Source organism: Equus quagga, chromosome 14 (genome assembly GCF_021613505.1).
Source record: "Equus quagga isolate Etosha38 chromosome 14, UCLA_HA_Equagga_1.0, whole genome shotgun sequence".
NCBI classification, from domain to species: Eukaryota; Metazoa; Chordata; class Mammalia; order Perissodactyla; family Equidae; genus Equus; species Equus quagga.
In genome coordinates, this window is record NC_060280.1 from 53,039,909 (window position 1) to 53,056,399 (window position 16,491).

Below are 16,491 nucleotides of genomic sequence, written 5' to 3' on the forward strand. Positions count from 1 at the left end.
TTAAACACTTTATTATTTTGAATTTTATAATAATTTCATATCATTAGATGAGATGTTGGCACTCCAGAATACCTTTTGAATTTTGTGGTTTTCACAAATTATCATAGTTGTGAAACATTCGTTTAATAGAAGAAATATAATTTAACTAAGTTCCATTCCTTTGCTTTTTTTTTTTTTTTTTACTTTATTTTTATTAGCTTCTGATGCCAAATGGGGAAGAATGTACTGAATATTAAGGATGGTCATGGGACTTTTGAGTATATTTTAGATAATTTTATTCCCTTCCCCTCAAGTATAATATCATTCTAATGAAGTATTATTGATATCTTTAACTTTTCAGAATTTGATCTGAGGAGATTTCTTTGTACTGAAAGTGAGCAGTTAATTTGGAAAAGTGAAGGCCTACCATCAGATGACCTTTCCATAGAAAATGCTATTGTTATCTTACAGGTAATGAATCAATTTTAATTTTCTCGTTAGAAGTGTTGCTTTTGAAGCTTGTTCCAGGAGGTACTTTCTTCAAATCCTTAGGCTTTCACAGTTATTCTTTTCTTAGTTGCATAAAAGTGAAAATATTTTGCTAATGAAAATCCAGTTATGATTCAGTTGGTGAATCTATAAGTTTCAGTATAGTTCATATAATTTATATAAAAGTATAAACTAAAGTGGCATTGTTTTGATGGCAAAATATTCTAAATTGAACTCGCTAATAGTAACAGAAATATTTTAAGGATACTTGACGTATTTGGTTGTATAATTCCTTCATCTAGAGTATATGATTTTATTTTTTGTTCTATTTTGTTTTGCAAAGCAAATTCATACAAAGTGAAGATGATATAAGTGAGAGATGGGTTATCAGTTAGAGGTGATCATAAGCATATTTTGGAAAATTGTTCTTTCATGTGTTGTATGTTCCCCAAAGGTCATTGATTAAACTTGAAACTATTATAACCTTATTAGTAGTGAGTCTGAAAACAAAATTCCAAATCGTGTATACAAGGAAGTCATTTCTTTAAATGAAGTTTGATTTTTATTATTAACTTGGTTTAGCTTTGTGTTATGCAACTTAGAAGATAATTTTTTCCCCCTTGATAATGTGATTTTTTTTCTCTTCTTTCTATCTCAGTAGCTTGTACCCCATAACACCAGCTTTCCCCTTCCTCCCTGCAACCCCTCTCTGTGCCCACACACCAGGTACCTTATCCTGTCACTCCATAGTTGCAAGGAAAGCATGAACATTAAATGCTCTTCGTTAGGTAACATAGGCCATAGTTTTATAAGATTTGTATTGTGGGCCCTGTTCATTCCTGGATAGTTTAGTTTGATTAGACCTATTAATCAGCTGATATACTTTGGCTCATTACATTGGTTTCTTACCATCAGAGAAGTTGCTGACCAAAATTAAACAGTTTTGTCTTCTTTTAGCTTGATTTGGTTTGTTCTTTATTTTTTAAACATTTCTAATCATTATTTTTCACACTAGAATTACAAATCTGGATCTCTAAGTATGTATGTAAATAAATTCATTACATTATAGCAAACTATGTGCTTTTTACCATATTTATTTCTTCCCCAAGGTTTTGTAGTCACCTCTTCCTTTTTCAGTAATCCAAGAAAGCAATCATTTGCAGATTTAAAAGACACTCAGTTTAAGTATTCTTTTTTTATTCCATAACAAATCACAGGACTGGGCCTTTAGAAAAAACATATTTATCACATAATTTTTATTTTTTACTGATGATAGTAATTGAAAATATTTACTTTTGTATTCTGAATTGCTTTTCATGATGAATATACACAAAATTGCTTATGAAAGTAATTTTTAAAATAACCTTAGATTTACTTTGCATTTAATATTGCCAAGTTTCTTGTAGATACTTACAAGCATTTATATGATGAAACAAAAACCATTTGGAAAAATTTGTTAGGTTAATTAGTTATTTTGTTGAAATGAATTTCCCATTACGGTCAACACTCCATCTCATTTCTGAAGTATACTTGATTTAGAATCAGCTGTTGTAGGTAAGGATGTGATTGGGTAGCACGTGTCTGTGACATCTCATTAACATCACCATGTGATGTGTGTGAAATTAGAACTCTAAATATATACAAATTGGGTTTCTGGGAAGTCTTCCCTCAGCGAAACTGGCCAGGCATGATGAATAAAATGTATTTTTGATCCAGAGCTGTATCACATCTCCTCCTTAACTCTACTAGAGCTTTTCTGAGATTCTCCCTCTCAGCCGAGGCCTTCCCACATTTAAGGCCTCTAGTCACTCAGTCACTTATTGGTACTAAGAAAAGCCTTTTATGTTCAAAACTATTCCTTTGCTTTTCTTACAAAGATACTTGAAATTCTCACATTTGTTTTAAGCTAACTAGTGAAGTGCATGTATTGTCTAGGAGAGGAAATAGTCAATTATCTACCATTGGCCTTGTAACAAGGATTAGTTTTATTACATCAGCAAAAAGCTCATATGACCTATGTCCTTGAGGGGCAGGGGAGGAATTTGGCCATGGAAATTATATGTCCTAGATTACTTGGGAAGTGATTTACGCCTGTTGTCCTGATGTAGTTATTAATAGTTTTCCTTTTACTCTCAAACATTTCCTTGTTTGGGTGATAAATTCTATGATCTTTTTAATATTGTGGGACTCAGTGGATAATGAAGATTATAAGGCTACTAGAAACTATGGAGAAGGTGTGAGTGAGAAGCATCCAAAAAAGAGATGGAAAAGATAATTAATTTAAATTTCACAGGATTATAAATTTTCTTGGTTTAAGTTTCACAATATTATAAATTTTTCTTGTGAAACTATGTATTGAATATTTGGTTTTATTGTTTATAGACAGTTCAGTATAAAATTAGTTTTCTTTAAACTATTCAGAATTTGAGATTATTTTTCCTTCCTGCCATTCAGTGCATGCTGAGGAAATGCAAACCAATATGATATAGTCTGAAGAAATTGTACAGATAAGTCACGTAGGGGAAAGTTATTTTTCAAGTAAACTCCAAATAATTATAATCAACACTTATGCAGTACTTACTATGTTGTGCATATATTACTATTTAATAATTAATACAGGTAAAGCTCTTAAACACTTAACTCATTAAATCAACCCTATCTAGTAGGTACATGTATTATCCCTTTTATAGATGAGGAAATTGAAGCACAGAAGGGTTAAGTTCCTTGTCCAAGGTCACATAGCTGTCAAATGATAGAGCCAAGATGCAAACACTCCCATCTAGCCAGTCTATGCTATAAAACTGCCTCTCTTAGATGTAGGTACGTGTGTTTCTGTGTATGTTTAAGCTTATTTATTTTGTTTTATTCCTGTTAATATAATTTGCCTTAGCCAAACAAGAGATGGGGTTTAGTTTTATTTATAAAACATACTTCTCTTATTCTACTTATAGGTATTAAAAATAAAACTAAAATTATAGAGTGTCCTAGATGTTTTAAAAATAATCTCTTTCAAAAATATCCTCTGCCCAATCTTTTTTTTTTCCCCAAGGAGAGAAGAATTAAAATAGATAGGCTGTGGGGCCAGTCCAGTGGCATAGTGGTTAAATTTGTGCACTCCGCTTCGGTGGCCTGGGGTTCGCAGGTTCCGATCCAGGGAGTGGACCTACATACTGTTCCTCAAGCCATGCTGTGACAGCATTCTACATATAAAGTAGAGGAAGATTGGCACAGATGTTAGCTCAGGGATAATCTTCTCAAGCAAAAAGAGGAAGATTGGCAACAGCTGTTAGCTCATGACCAGTCTTCCTCACCAAGAAAACCCACAAAAAAACACAACATAGATGTTGTGTATCTCTCTCTCTAGCCTTTGACCTCTGTTCTGAGCTCCTGACTCATAGTTCTAACTCCCTGCTATATATAATTATCTAGAGCTTGAGCTTCCTAGGCAGCTCAAACTCTGTCTTTCAGTTAATCATTCTTTTTTTTTTTTAAATTCAAGAACCTTTCTGTGGCCAAGTACAGTATATTTAAGCAAAAAAAGCAACTTGTGCTTTTAAATAACTGAGATGTTCAAAAGAGTGAGACTAGCTTCAGGATTCAAACAATGTTACCAGGATATCACTCTCTCTCCATTTTAAGAGATGGATTCATTCTCAGATAGGTTCTCTCCACTCTGCGTTAAGAATGGCCATTGGTGATTCCAGGCTTACTATTATCAGAGTTTATGTTCCCAGACTAAGATGTGTCTTACCTACTCCTCCCCCCAGCAATTATGTCAGTCCCCCAAAAGGATTCTAATTGGTTAGCTTGAATCACCTGTTTGTCCCCAAAAGGATTCTGGTTGGTTAGCTTCAGTCAGCTGCTCATCTCTCGGTTTCAGTGCTAGATGATTGATAATCCCATCAGCGGTATATTGAGTGGGGCATGCAGGGTAGGCACATGTGGCTATCCACTCTAATAATCTTTTCTCTTCCTCCCCAACTCCCTATAACCTGCTTCTCTTTTATTTCCTACCAGTGGAGATGTCATAATCTTGGCCCAGTAATGCAAGTTGCAAATCTGCAAGTCGTTCTCACTATGTCTCTTTAATTTTACATTCAGTTTGTTATTCAACGTCTTGTCAAATCTATTTCTCAAATATGTCCTGAATTTATCCTGTTCTAACCAGGTCCACTGCCAGTGACTTCCTTTTGACCTTCATTATTTTGTTCCTGAATAAATAGCTTACTGTACCAGTTCATCCTTTGCCCCCATATCACTTTCTTCAGTGCTGTTAGAGTGATCTTTCTAAAATGTTAATCTGATCATGACAATCCCTGGATTAATATATTTCAGTGACTTCCCATTGCCTGAAGTATAAAAATTTCATTAACTAAACATGGCATAAAAATCTCCTCATGATCAGAAAGACGTCTATTACTCCTGCCATTTTATATGCATCATCTTTGGCTACACTTTTTTTACTCCAACTATGCCACAGTACTGTTAGTTTTCCAAATGCTCCAGACTTTCTATTCCTCTCTCTATCATGCTGTCATCTTTGCCTGAGATGCTTGTTCACTTCTCTGTCAGGCTAAGTCTAATTTCTCTTTCTTGCTTTAGTCTGACTTGAATTGCTTCCTGGCAGCTTCCCCTAACATCCACCTGTGATCCAACTGTAGAGCCTTGTGCACTCTTTGACTATAGAATTTTCATTTTTTGCTTCTTTATAGTATTTAACGTCATTGAGGGTAAGGGAATATATCTTACTAATTTCTGTATCCCTCACAATGTCTTAGTATAGTAATTATTCACCATATAGTAGATGAGTGAATATATGAATGAATGAAAGCTCAACATTTTGGGTTCTATTGTAGTTTGTTAAATGTAGAATTTAACTACATTTAATCGTGGAACACAGACCTAGCATATACCTTAGAGATTTTGTCTGAATCTCTGGAGAAGTATGAATAAGATGAATACAAGCTTATAAGTACTCGTTGAAAATTTTAAGCGTATTTTCTCTGCTAAAAACACGATTTTTTAAAAGATTATTTTCTCTTTTTTTCACTGCATCAGATCATTGGTTTGAAATCATGGGTAAGAACTTTTTTAAAATTTAAAGTAATTATTTTCCTGGTTAGGCAAAATCTAGTACATTTGTGAAATATTTGCTCTTGAATGTTAGATCTAAAACCTAGGTGTAATAGTTAGTTATACTTAAGAGGCTATTTACTAACCACCTCATTTTGCTAGGAATAGCACATTTATATGATGGAGCAGTAAGGGAAACCTCCAGAAATAGATGCTGGAGGAAGATCGTACAGTAGTGTGGCACTAGGGGAGCAGTGGGAGGGAAGTAGTCCATTCTGGGTGCAAGCCAAAAGGGGTACGTTGTCTGGAGAGAATTTTAAAACAGTAATAAAGCTGTTTTAAAGTCAGTTAGCTTTTTATTATCACCATGTGCTGGCAATTTTAAACAACGTTGCTGATAAAATGCTATTGGTGCCTGGGGCAGATGGTCCCCACCGTCATCCTCCTTCTTGGTATGTCACTGAAATAACGTCTATGTTCTTATTAGATATACCTCATTTCTAAGTCTCCATTTCACTTTGACTTTCATGAGTTGTCTTATCTCTATAGGATACAACTGCATTATAGTTTTCAAATGAATGTGAAAGTTTAAGAAAAATTAGGTCAGTCATTGTTATTTAAATCTGATTTACTAGATAACAATGATCATTAGATGACTTTTAAATTTATCATGTTATTTATTTATATATTTATGTATATTTAAGTTTATCATTTTTACATATAAGTATATATATATATATGTGTATATATATATGATTGGCTTCCTTTTCTCTGCTAAGTGGCATTATGTGTTGAAAGAATTTTCACTGGTTTCTAACTTTCTGTTTGTTATAGTTTAATTAGTGCGGGATATTCTGTAATGAATTTAGTTCCTGGTTCATTAGGTAGTAAACTGTTAACATGTAATTTTCTCTTCTAGGACATTACTTTTGTAATATTAACTATGTACTGCTTTATAAGAACTAATGTCTTAAATATAAAGAATTATATTGATAGTTATTTCAGCAATACTTCTATGATTAGTTCATACTTCTCCTCTAAGACCTGTACAGTTTCTTCAACCAGAGAATATATATATAGTTAGTAAATAACTTGATTGTGTCTTTTAAGAGCTAAAGAGAGAGGTGAAAATGGCATAAGATTGGGACTAGGGCTCTTCCTTACTATATTGTTAATATGCAATTTCTATATTACTGTGTAGTAAATAGGACTATACTCACCTTACTGTGGTTAAGTAATTACTTAATATTAATTCCTGATCACTGTAAAATTTATTAATGTGGGCTCTGGTACCTTTATTTCCTTCTTATGGTTGTATATTCTCCAAAGCCTGGGAGAAAAACTCACTCAGTAATTGTTTCATAATTTTTAGGAAATTATTTCCATTTTTCCATTTAATCAAAGTTTATAACCTTTGTTTTATTTTTGAACTAGAGTCGAGTATGCCCATTTCTTATAGACCCTTCTTCCCAAGCTACAGAATGGTTAAAGACACATTTGAAAGACTCGCGTTTGGAAGTTGTTAACCAGCAGGTGTGTATTATAATTTAGATCCCATCAAGTAATGGCACCTTATGGTGAAAAAAGCTCTGCGTCTGTAATCAGAAAAAATAGATTCAAACCTGAGTCCTGTAACTTATCTGGTGTGGGACCTGGCAAAAGAAATGAAACTCTCTCAGCTTCAGTTTTCTAATTTCTAAAAAAGGGATACAAATATTTGTTTGATTCTTTCTATGTGCTAGGCATTGATCTAAGCTCTGGGAACTGAATAGTGAGTAAAGTAGTCACAGTTTCTCCCTAGTAGGCTAGAGAGACAATTAAATAAGTATTTATGCTAAACTATGATTAAAGACACAAGTATAGGATTCTATAGAAGTAAGAGTTACTAACCTAGCTTGGAGAAAGTCTCCTGGACTTTCCGCATACTTGTAGTTTCTCTCAGTGCCTCTTATAATTTCCTATTCCTTTAACTCACCAATGAGCATCATTGATGAGTTTCAAGATTTGATATATTGGTCAGTGAAATGTAATCATAGTCTTTGGGTAGTAACTCCTCACTATCATATTTATCTTGAAAATTATTTTGGGTCATATTTTTTTTTTTTAGGCCTAGTATATGATAACTCATTGCATATAGAATTTGAAAATTTGTTTCCACATCAATTTGAAATTATAGTAAAAGATTGAAAAAGGCTTTTTTATTGTTAATGTGAAACTCCTTATTTTTCTTATATGTCTATTTAAATTATTTATGAAATTTATTTGATAATTTATCCAACTAAAGTGATTCATCACAAAGTACTTATAACTAGAAAATGTTAATTCAAATTATTCATATTATTCCTATTAATATCTTCATTCATTATCTATAAGGACCTTTGCAAATATTAAAGTAATAAGGAAATTAATATGTATTCTTTTTTTATCTCTTAGGATAGTAACTTTATCACAGCTCTTGAGTTGGCAGTACGTTTTGGGAAAACCCTTATTATACAAGAGATGGATGGTGTAGAACCTGTTCTTTATCCAATATTGAGACGAGATCTGGTTGCTCAAGGTAAATATTTGATAATTTCCAGAAAATAAGTACTTTTGAAATTTCTGAAGTAATTAACTTCATAACTAACTTTGACATTTTTTGTCTTGCCACTCAATCTAATGAAATAGAAATTTTTGGGTGGATGATGGTCATGTCATCAGAGTCTATTAGTAATAGCAAGTAAACAAATTCTTAAAGTGCCTTTACAGAAGAGGCACTGTGTCTGCAGTCTCCAAGACTTCTTCTAGGTACAGTGTTTTACTGGGAAGACTCAGCATAGTTGCACTCATGCCTAAGATTGATTGCAGGGAAAGGATACAAAGCAAAGTCAGCAAGGAGACAAGTCACATAGATGAAGTCAGGAGTCAAGAAACCAGGTGCAAGCTTCCGAGTCGTCTTCCACTATAGTCACACAGGATGTGTTTAACTCCCCCAGGACTGAGCCGTGACAACATATATGAAATGTTCTCTACCAAGGAAGCTTATTAGAGATTCAGTGCCCAGAGTTTTTACTGGGGGCTGATTATGTAAGACATTCTGCTTAGCACATAGCAAAATTCCAGACTCTCCAAAGGAAAACAGGCATTCAGCATAAACCACATTGTTTGTACAAACAATTTGAGCACAGCAAACCACTTTTATGTGTCCTGAGAATGGTGAGAACCTTTCCAAAATCCAAGTTCCCAGATGCCAGTTATAGGCCTACCTTGCAAGCAGGGCTTTCTAAGTCTTGGGACTGCCATGTTACCTCTTTTCTGCAAAGTCTAACCCAGACTTTGACCATTAGAAAGTAATGCTTTAAACTCTAAAAACTTGTCATGAAGTGTATATGCATACATACATCAACACATACTTATTCACCTGTGTATACACATGCTTACACCACACACATTGTTACCACTAGAAGGTTTAAATAGAAAATTCAAGTTATTGGGGCAAAGCAGAGAAATGGCAAAGCATGCACTATTTGTTGATTCACCTGTTATCCCGTAAATCAATATGTTTGGCCTGGCAGTGGTTAATATGTTGTGAAAAGAACTCTAGTAGTGGGACTTTTGCCTTTGTCACCTGGAGTTACCTTCCAGAGTTCGGTCTCTGGTCTCCATCTTCTTTATTGGTGCTGACTTAGATCTGTTGAGCTAGCTCTTACTATGCTATCTTACAGGGGAGGTGGAAATGAGCCTTTGACGCCATCTGAATTTGACTCTTCAGCCTATATTGGGGCCTTTGAGGGCTCATTAAATATAAACCTCCATGAGCTCTGGTTGGTGTTAGGTTTTAGCAGTATCTGTGGCATTGTCTGAGAATGGGTGTTGAAAGATCCTCTGAAGTTGGATCTCATGAAAAGTGATACATTTCACATCATGATTGGTTCACATTATGAACCACTACTCCAGATAGTTGTGCAGGGTTGTTTGGGTCAATTTGCTTATTTCAGAATTAGGAAAAGAGACTTAATCTCTGCCCTCATCTTACTTTCTCCACCGTCCTCCTGGGTTGGATATATTCTTAGCACATTGGTGGAAGTCTGTTATCCTCTTTGAGTATACTTCCGATTGTCGTTTTCCAGTGTTGAGTTCCTCATGAATTGCCATTTTATCATTATGCATTTCCTTTGGAGACAGAAGATGGTTGTCCTAGAACCACATAAAACAAAGTCTGTGTCCAGTTTTGTTTACATCCTGGTGTCCTAAATCTAAGCAATATGAACTGCCTTTCTACATACTGAGGCAAAAGCAGGCACAAAAAATAGGAATAGAATATCCTTTTCCTCCTAAAATTTGTACTGTTCAAAACTCCACTCAAGTGTATATTGATCAAAAAGAAGAGCAAGGTACAGTTCCTCCCCAGATTCTCATTCTTTTGTACTTTCCGATTCCTGTATCTTTGGCTAACTGTTATAGAAGCCACAGGGCATCACAATGAATGTATCCAATTAATATATTTTTGTGTACAAGCACCCCAAATGTCAATATCTGTTATACATGTTGACCAACAAAACAAAACAAAACAAAATGTACTTGAGCCTGATCTAGATTCAGAAACCAAGATAACAGACGTCTAAGTTAGGACTTCCCCTGGAAAGAGAGCAGGAGAGCAAATCTTGTACTTGTGCCCAGTCATTCTGTCTCCATAGTTTTCTAAAGTACGGTAAAGGTTTTGTGTCCAGAAGAAAAAATTGGTCAAAATTAACTCCATTGTGGGTTAACTCCAAGGTAAATCAAGGCTTCATGCAGTTAAGACTGTGTTGGACTTTATAGTTCTACATCTGATGTTTTCTGAGAGTCAGATATGGGCCTTATACCCAAGGGTCTTTTTTAGACAATAAACCATTTACTTTGAAATATTTTTTTAAATGTTATATCAAAATAATACGTGTGGGTTACAAAATCAAATAATACAGAATGGCAGCGGTCTTCTGTCCCTCTCTTCCTCATGACTAGTCCTGCTCACCAGCGAAAAGCATTTTTCTATTTTACCATTTTATTGAAATACATATATATCCGTATATATATATACACACACACACACACACATAAATACACAGCTTATGAAGTTTTACAAATGGAGTACACCTGTGTAAGCACCCAGGTCAAGATATAGAATTTTATCAGCACTCCGGAAACCCCCTTATTTACCACTCTCCCTAACAAGGATAACCAAACTCCTTACTTAGAACAACATAGATAAGTTTTGCTTGTATTTGTACATCGCATTAATGAGAAGGGAAAAAGCAGCCCCTGACTATTGTGGGCTGGGAGCTGACCTGGCTCTAACAGCTTGGCCATGGTGTTGTTCTGTTGAACATAAACCGTTTCACAGCACCAACATCAGAGAAGTCTCTCTGATCATACTCATGTCTGAGCACAAAAACAAGAATACTTTCCAAAACACAAATATAACCAAACATCTACTTCTCCCAGCTAATTTGAGCGACTGCTTCTTTTTTACCAATTATAACTTAATCTCATTTCATTTCTTTCACCTACTAGATAAAAATTAAAAGGATACCAATCATAGAATTATCTGCTCTTTCTGATAGCACCCATACCCTAGCACAATTACACTTTCTTTGAACCATTCGCAAGTCACCTAACATAAACCCAAATCCTATTTGATACCTTCTTACTAAGACAATGCATGGTTTCTCATGATGTTCACTCTTTCATTTCAAATTGCCAGTAAACCTGAGCTGAGGCCCTTTAAGCATTGAATTTATTTTGTTTTGTTTGTATTCTTTTTACTTTTTTTTTCAAGGTATACTTTTTGCTGAGGAAGATTGGCCCTGAGCTAACATCTTTTGTCAATCTTGCTCTTTTTTTTCCCCCTCCGCAAAGCCCCAGCACATAGTTGTATATCCTAGTTGTAAGTCATTCTAGTTCTTCTATGTGGGATGCTGCTTAATGAGTGGTATGTAGCTCCAGGATCCGAACCTGCCAACCCTGGGCCACCAAAATGGAGTGCACGAACTTAACCACCTGGCCACGGGGCCGGCCGTGTTTTGTTTGTATTTTGTGTGTGTGTCAACTTTGGTTAAATTGTATTTTTTTTTTTAGGTTTTTGTCTATTTCATCCAACTTGTCAAACATATTGGTGTATTTTTTATGTAATATTCTCCTAACTTTTTGAGTTGGTTTTGTAAGATATCCTTTTCCTCGATATTGATATATTTTTTTCTCTTTTCCCTTGATCAGTCATGATAAGGGTTTATCAATTTTGCTAATCTTTTCAAAATACTAACTTTTAACTTTATTGATTTTCTCTATTGTATTTTTAAACTGATTTTTGCTCTCCGTTGTTTCATTCCTATTATTTTTCTTAGATTTCATTTGATCTTTTATCTAGATTCTTGAGATGGAAATTCAAAATATTGATATTTAGTCTTTTCTTTTTACTAATATATGCATTTATGTCTATAAATTTCCCTCTAAGCCCTACTTCAGCTTCATACCACAGTTTTGATTTCTTCTTTGATTCGTAAATTACTTAGCATTTTGTTGTTTAATTTTTAGGCAGTTGGAGATTTTCTCTTTCCTTTTTTGTTACTGATTTTTAGCTTAACTCCATTGTGATAGGAGAACTTATTTTGAAGCATTCAGTTTTTTGAATCCTGTTGAAGCTTTCTTCATGATCTGTAATTGGTTACATTTCATAAAAGTTCCACTTGAAAGTTATGTGAATTTTGCTCTTGCTTGTTTTTAGTGTTCTCTAATGTCAATTAAATCAAGTTTGTTAATTGTAATGCTATCTTGTATATCTTTACTTTTTTTCTGTTTTTTCTGTCATGTATTGAAAAAATATCTTAAAGTGTCTATGATTTTGAATTTGTTTTGCTTTTAGTTCTGTCAATTTTTGCTGTAAATATTTTGAATCTCTGTGGATATATATATACTTGGAATTGTGATATCTTCCTGTTTGATTATTTTCTTTATCATTATAAAATGTCCTTCTTTATCTCTAGAAATGCCTCAAGTTTTAGAGTCTGATATTAGAATGGTTACAATAATTTTGAGGGAGTTAGTGTTTGCATGGTAATACTTTTCCATTGTTTTACTTTTAGTTTTCCATTAGTCTTGTTTTATAAAGCATGTCTCTCATAAGCAGTATATCATTTGGTTTTGCATTTTCATTCACCATGCAGTCTTAATATTTGTAATGTAATTTAATGCAGTTAACCAATTCATGCAATAAATGATATAGTTTACTAGTTAACACGATTTTTTTAATCAAATATTTATTATTTTTTAATGGTTAATCTACGTATAACAATATACATCTTTAACTTATTATTTTAATACAAATAAGTACCTTGCCATTTCTCCAGTACTTCATATACCCCCTGCCTGCCTTTGTGTTATTGTTGTGATACATTGTCATGCTCCATATGATGTTACAATTGTTGTTTTTAAAATCTATATTTATACATATTTACCCTTTCTAGTGTTCTTAACTTCTCTCAGCATTTCCTTTATCTCCTCATTTCTATCTGGATTATTTTTCTTCTATCTGAAGGATTTCCTTTCATATTTTATGTAGTGAAGGCCCGTTGGAAACAAATTTCTTTTTCTTTCATGTTTGAAGAATTTTTATTTTTCTGGCTGACATAGAGCTCTGGATTGGCAGTTATTTTCTTTGGCACTTTCAAGTTTTTATCCCACAGTCTTCTAGCTTATGCCATTCCTGTTAAGAAGGCACCTGCTGGTTTTATTGTTGCTTCTCTGTGATATGTCATTTTTCACTGGCTGCTTTAAAATTTGTCTTTGTCATTTGTGTTCAGTGATTTGACTGTGATGTGCTTAAGATTGGTTTTCTTTACATTTCTCCTGCTTAAGGTTTCTTAACTGTTCCAGTTGGTGTAGAGGTATTATATTGGGCTTTTCAATTTATATTTCTCTGCTCATGATTAAAGTTGAGGATAATTTTGATATTGTTCTTTAGACATTTGTATATCATCTTTCATAAAGTGCTTGTTGAATTCTTTTCAAATTAGCTTAAAAAGTATTTAAGTAATATTTTAAAATCTATTTTAGGGTTCTCAAAAGTTCCTTGCAATGTTTTTCTTAACCTTTTAAAATAATCTTTGATGATGTGTGTTTTGTACCTAAAAAATCAATTCTTTGTTGTGAGTTCAGAATTGTAAGTTATGGTATGAGTGTTGATTCGTTCCTCTCTATGTGTTGCACGGTGAATGTCGTTGTTTTATTTTAGAAGGTACTCCTTTACACCCTTTATGAAAACCTTGTTTTTTCTTAGTTTAACTTTTTGTCGTGAATCACTTGCGTATAGCAGTCTGAATAAATTCTTTTTGATGTTAATAATGAGTACCTTTGCAGTTACTCATTTGTTGATAATCCTGGGTTTTTACCAGTTCCTTCTGTCTTTAACTATTTCATCTTAAATACTAGTACAATAAGCACTTTTTAATTGCTGAATTTATAAATAGAGAATAATATAAAATTGAGAGTTTCTATTTTTTGTCATCTGTTTTCCATTATTGCAGAAAAATTTGGAATATGAAACATATAGTTAACGTTAAAACTGTACTAATATAAGTAGATACTCCTTTGATGCTTCAGTATCCCAGGATCACCTTACTGAATATTATTTATCTTTGCTTGCATAATTGATGATTAATAGAGCATTCTAGTTAATAGTATCTTGGGTAGCCTAAGTGTTGCTATCTTTAGGACTCTCTTGAAAAGCCTATAACACAAAGTATTTAGAAATACTAGAAAATTATATTTTTTAATGTCATGTAGCAAAATACAGAAGATTCAGGCAACTAATTGTATCATTTTAAAAAAATAGGCCCACGTTATGTGGTACAGATAGGTGACAAAATTATTGACTACAATGAAGAATTCCGCCTTTTTTTGTCAACAAGAAACCCAAATCCCTTTATCCCACCGGACGCAGCCTCCATCGTTACTGAGGTTAACTTTACCACAACGAGAAGTGGATTACGAGGGCAGGTAAACATGGACAATTATAATTTACCTTAGAAGTCTTTTGTAGCTTTGTATACTCATTAGGTATTTTGAGTAGGAAGTTATTTTGTTAAATTGATTAGCTTTTAGACTTTTAAAAGTATACTTGCAAGTTAGGGTGAAGCATTCGGGTTTATTTCATTTATCATTTGTGTTAGATTTGTACATTTGTTGCTAACGTCAAATGGCTGCTTCCTTTGGTAAACTTTAAATTTTACAGTCTATTCCTGTCATATATGGTAGAATTTGAGAGCTGGAAGAATCATAGAGATAAGATTGGCTACTTTATTTTTTATAATTGTGAAAACTAAAGTTTAAATGTGAAAATTGCATTTAGACCTATTCAGCTAGTTGAGTGGCTTTGATTCCCAATCTAACATTTTTTTCCCCCACTAGAACATATCCATTTTTGAATTCACTTTATTTGTGTGTGGCTTATTACAGGTTAGAATTATACATGAATTTCAAAGTGATTTTTTATATCCAGACTTTTACTTATATACTCATCACTCATTTTTTTCCTCTTTAAAGATACGACGACTGCTGACTTTTTGAGTATTATCCTATTTTTTACTTAGCTAGCAACAGTAGATTTTTCCTCTTTCGATTTAGATGATAGCATGTATATTTGCTACAATTTTTACTTTGTTGTAATTTTTAAAAATTTCCATTTAAAATATTTTTCTTACCATACTGTATGGCTTACCGCATAGTTTTATGATCAATATCTTTTGATGTACTTGATAAGACATAAATAAAACAATGTACAGAAAACTTGTACTCAAAACTTGGCAGAATTAATTGACAAAGTTGCTCCTTCTTTATAAAAGCTCTCCATATAATTGCTGAAACGGGCTATTTAGATCTTTAACAAAATCTAAATGAAGATGCTTATACAGCAGATTTTGAATTATATATTTTATGACTTGCCCATGTCATTTCCTAATTTAAATTTCAAAATGAAGAATTTAACATAGCATTTTTTAACAGCTTCATTAAGATTCAATTCACCTACCCTAAAAGTAACTCATTAAAGGGTACAATTCAGGTTTTTTTAGTGGAATTGCTGCGTCTTATGGTAACTTCATGTTTTGAAGAACAAACTTTTCTGAAGTGATTGAGCTATTTTACTTTCCCACCAACAATATATGAAAGTTCCACTTTTTCCACATTCTTGGCAACACTTGTTATTGTCTTTTTAATTGTAGCCATCCTAGTGTGTGTGAAGTGGTATCTCATTGTGATTTTGGTGATGTAGTATTTTAAGTAAGATACCTCTTTATTTCTTTATGTGAATACTTACCATTAGAAAAACACTAGCTTTCATAGTTTGTATATTTTTAATCTAATTTTAGAACTACATATTACATATTAATATGTTAATTAATGCAATTTCTGACAGCTATCCTATAATATGTAAAATTTTACCAGTCAATTTAACTATTCGTTTTGCCTTTTTTGTCAGAAATAATTGTGAAGGTGTCTCATATATTTAACTAGAAAGAATCAAATAAGGTACATAATATCATAATACTTTTAATGTTTGATCAGACACAGGGCCTGTTTGTGGGAAGTTTTTGTTTTGTTTGAACCTTATCACTAGAATAACCTTGACTTAAAAAAATTTTTTTTCAGCTTTTGGCTTTAACTATTCAACATGAGAAACCTGATTTAGAGGAACAGAAAACAAAACTATTACAACAGGAAGAAGATAAGAAAATACAGTTAGCCAAGCTTGAAGAATCTCTTTTAGAGGTAAATTTAGTTATTCAGGATATGTTTCATTACGTTTCTCTTTAGCAAACATAAATAGCAGTATTTTTGTTTGTTTTTTTTGTTTGTTTTGGTGAGGAAGATTGGCCCGGAGCTAACATCTGTTGCCAATCTTCCTCTTTTTGCTTGAGGATAGTTGTTGCTGAGCTA

The 16,491-nt window shown here is 33.1% G+C and overlaps 1 protein-coding gene across 6 annotated transcripts in view; it reads left to right on the forward strand.

Moving 5' to 3' along the window:
- DYNC2H1 (dynein cytoplasmic 2 heavy chain 1) overlaps positions 1–16,491 on the forward strand; it is a 289,228-nt gene that overhangs the window by 114,137 nt on the left and 158,600 nt on the right. For all 6 annotated transcript variants that reach the window (XM_046637538.1, XM_046637540.1, XM_046637542.1 and 3 more), the window contains 5 exons: positions 341–450; positions 6,976–7,074; positions 7,975–8,098; positions 14,390–14,553; positions 16,204–16,323. In XM_046637538.1, coding sequence (XP_046493494.1) covers positions 341–450; positions 6,976–7,074; positions 7,975–8,098; positions 14,390–14,553; positions 16,204–16,323 — 617 coding nt within the window. The remainder of the gene's footprint in view (positions 1–340; positions 451–6,975; positions 7,075–7,974; positions 8,099–14,389; positions 14,554–16,203; positions 16,324–16,491) is intronic.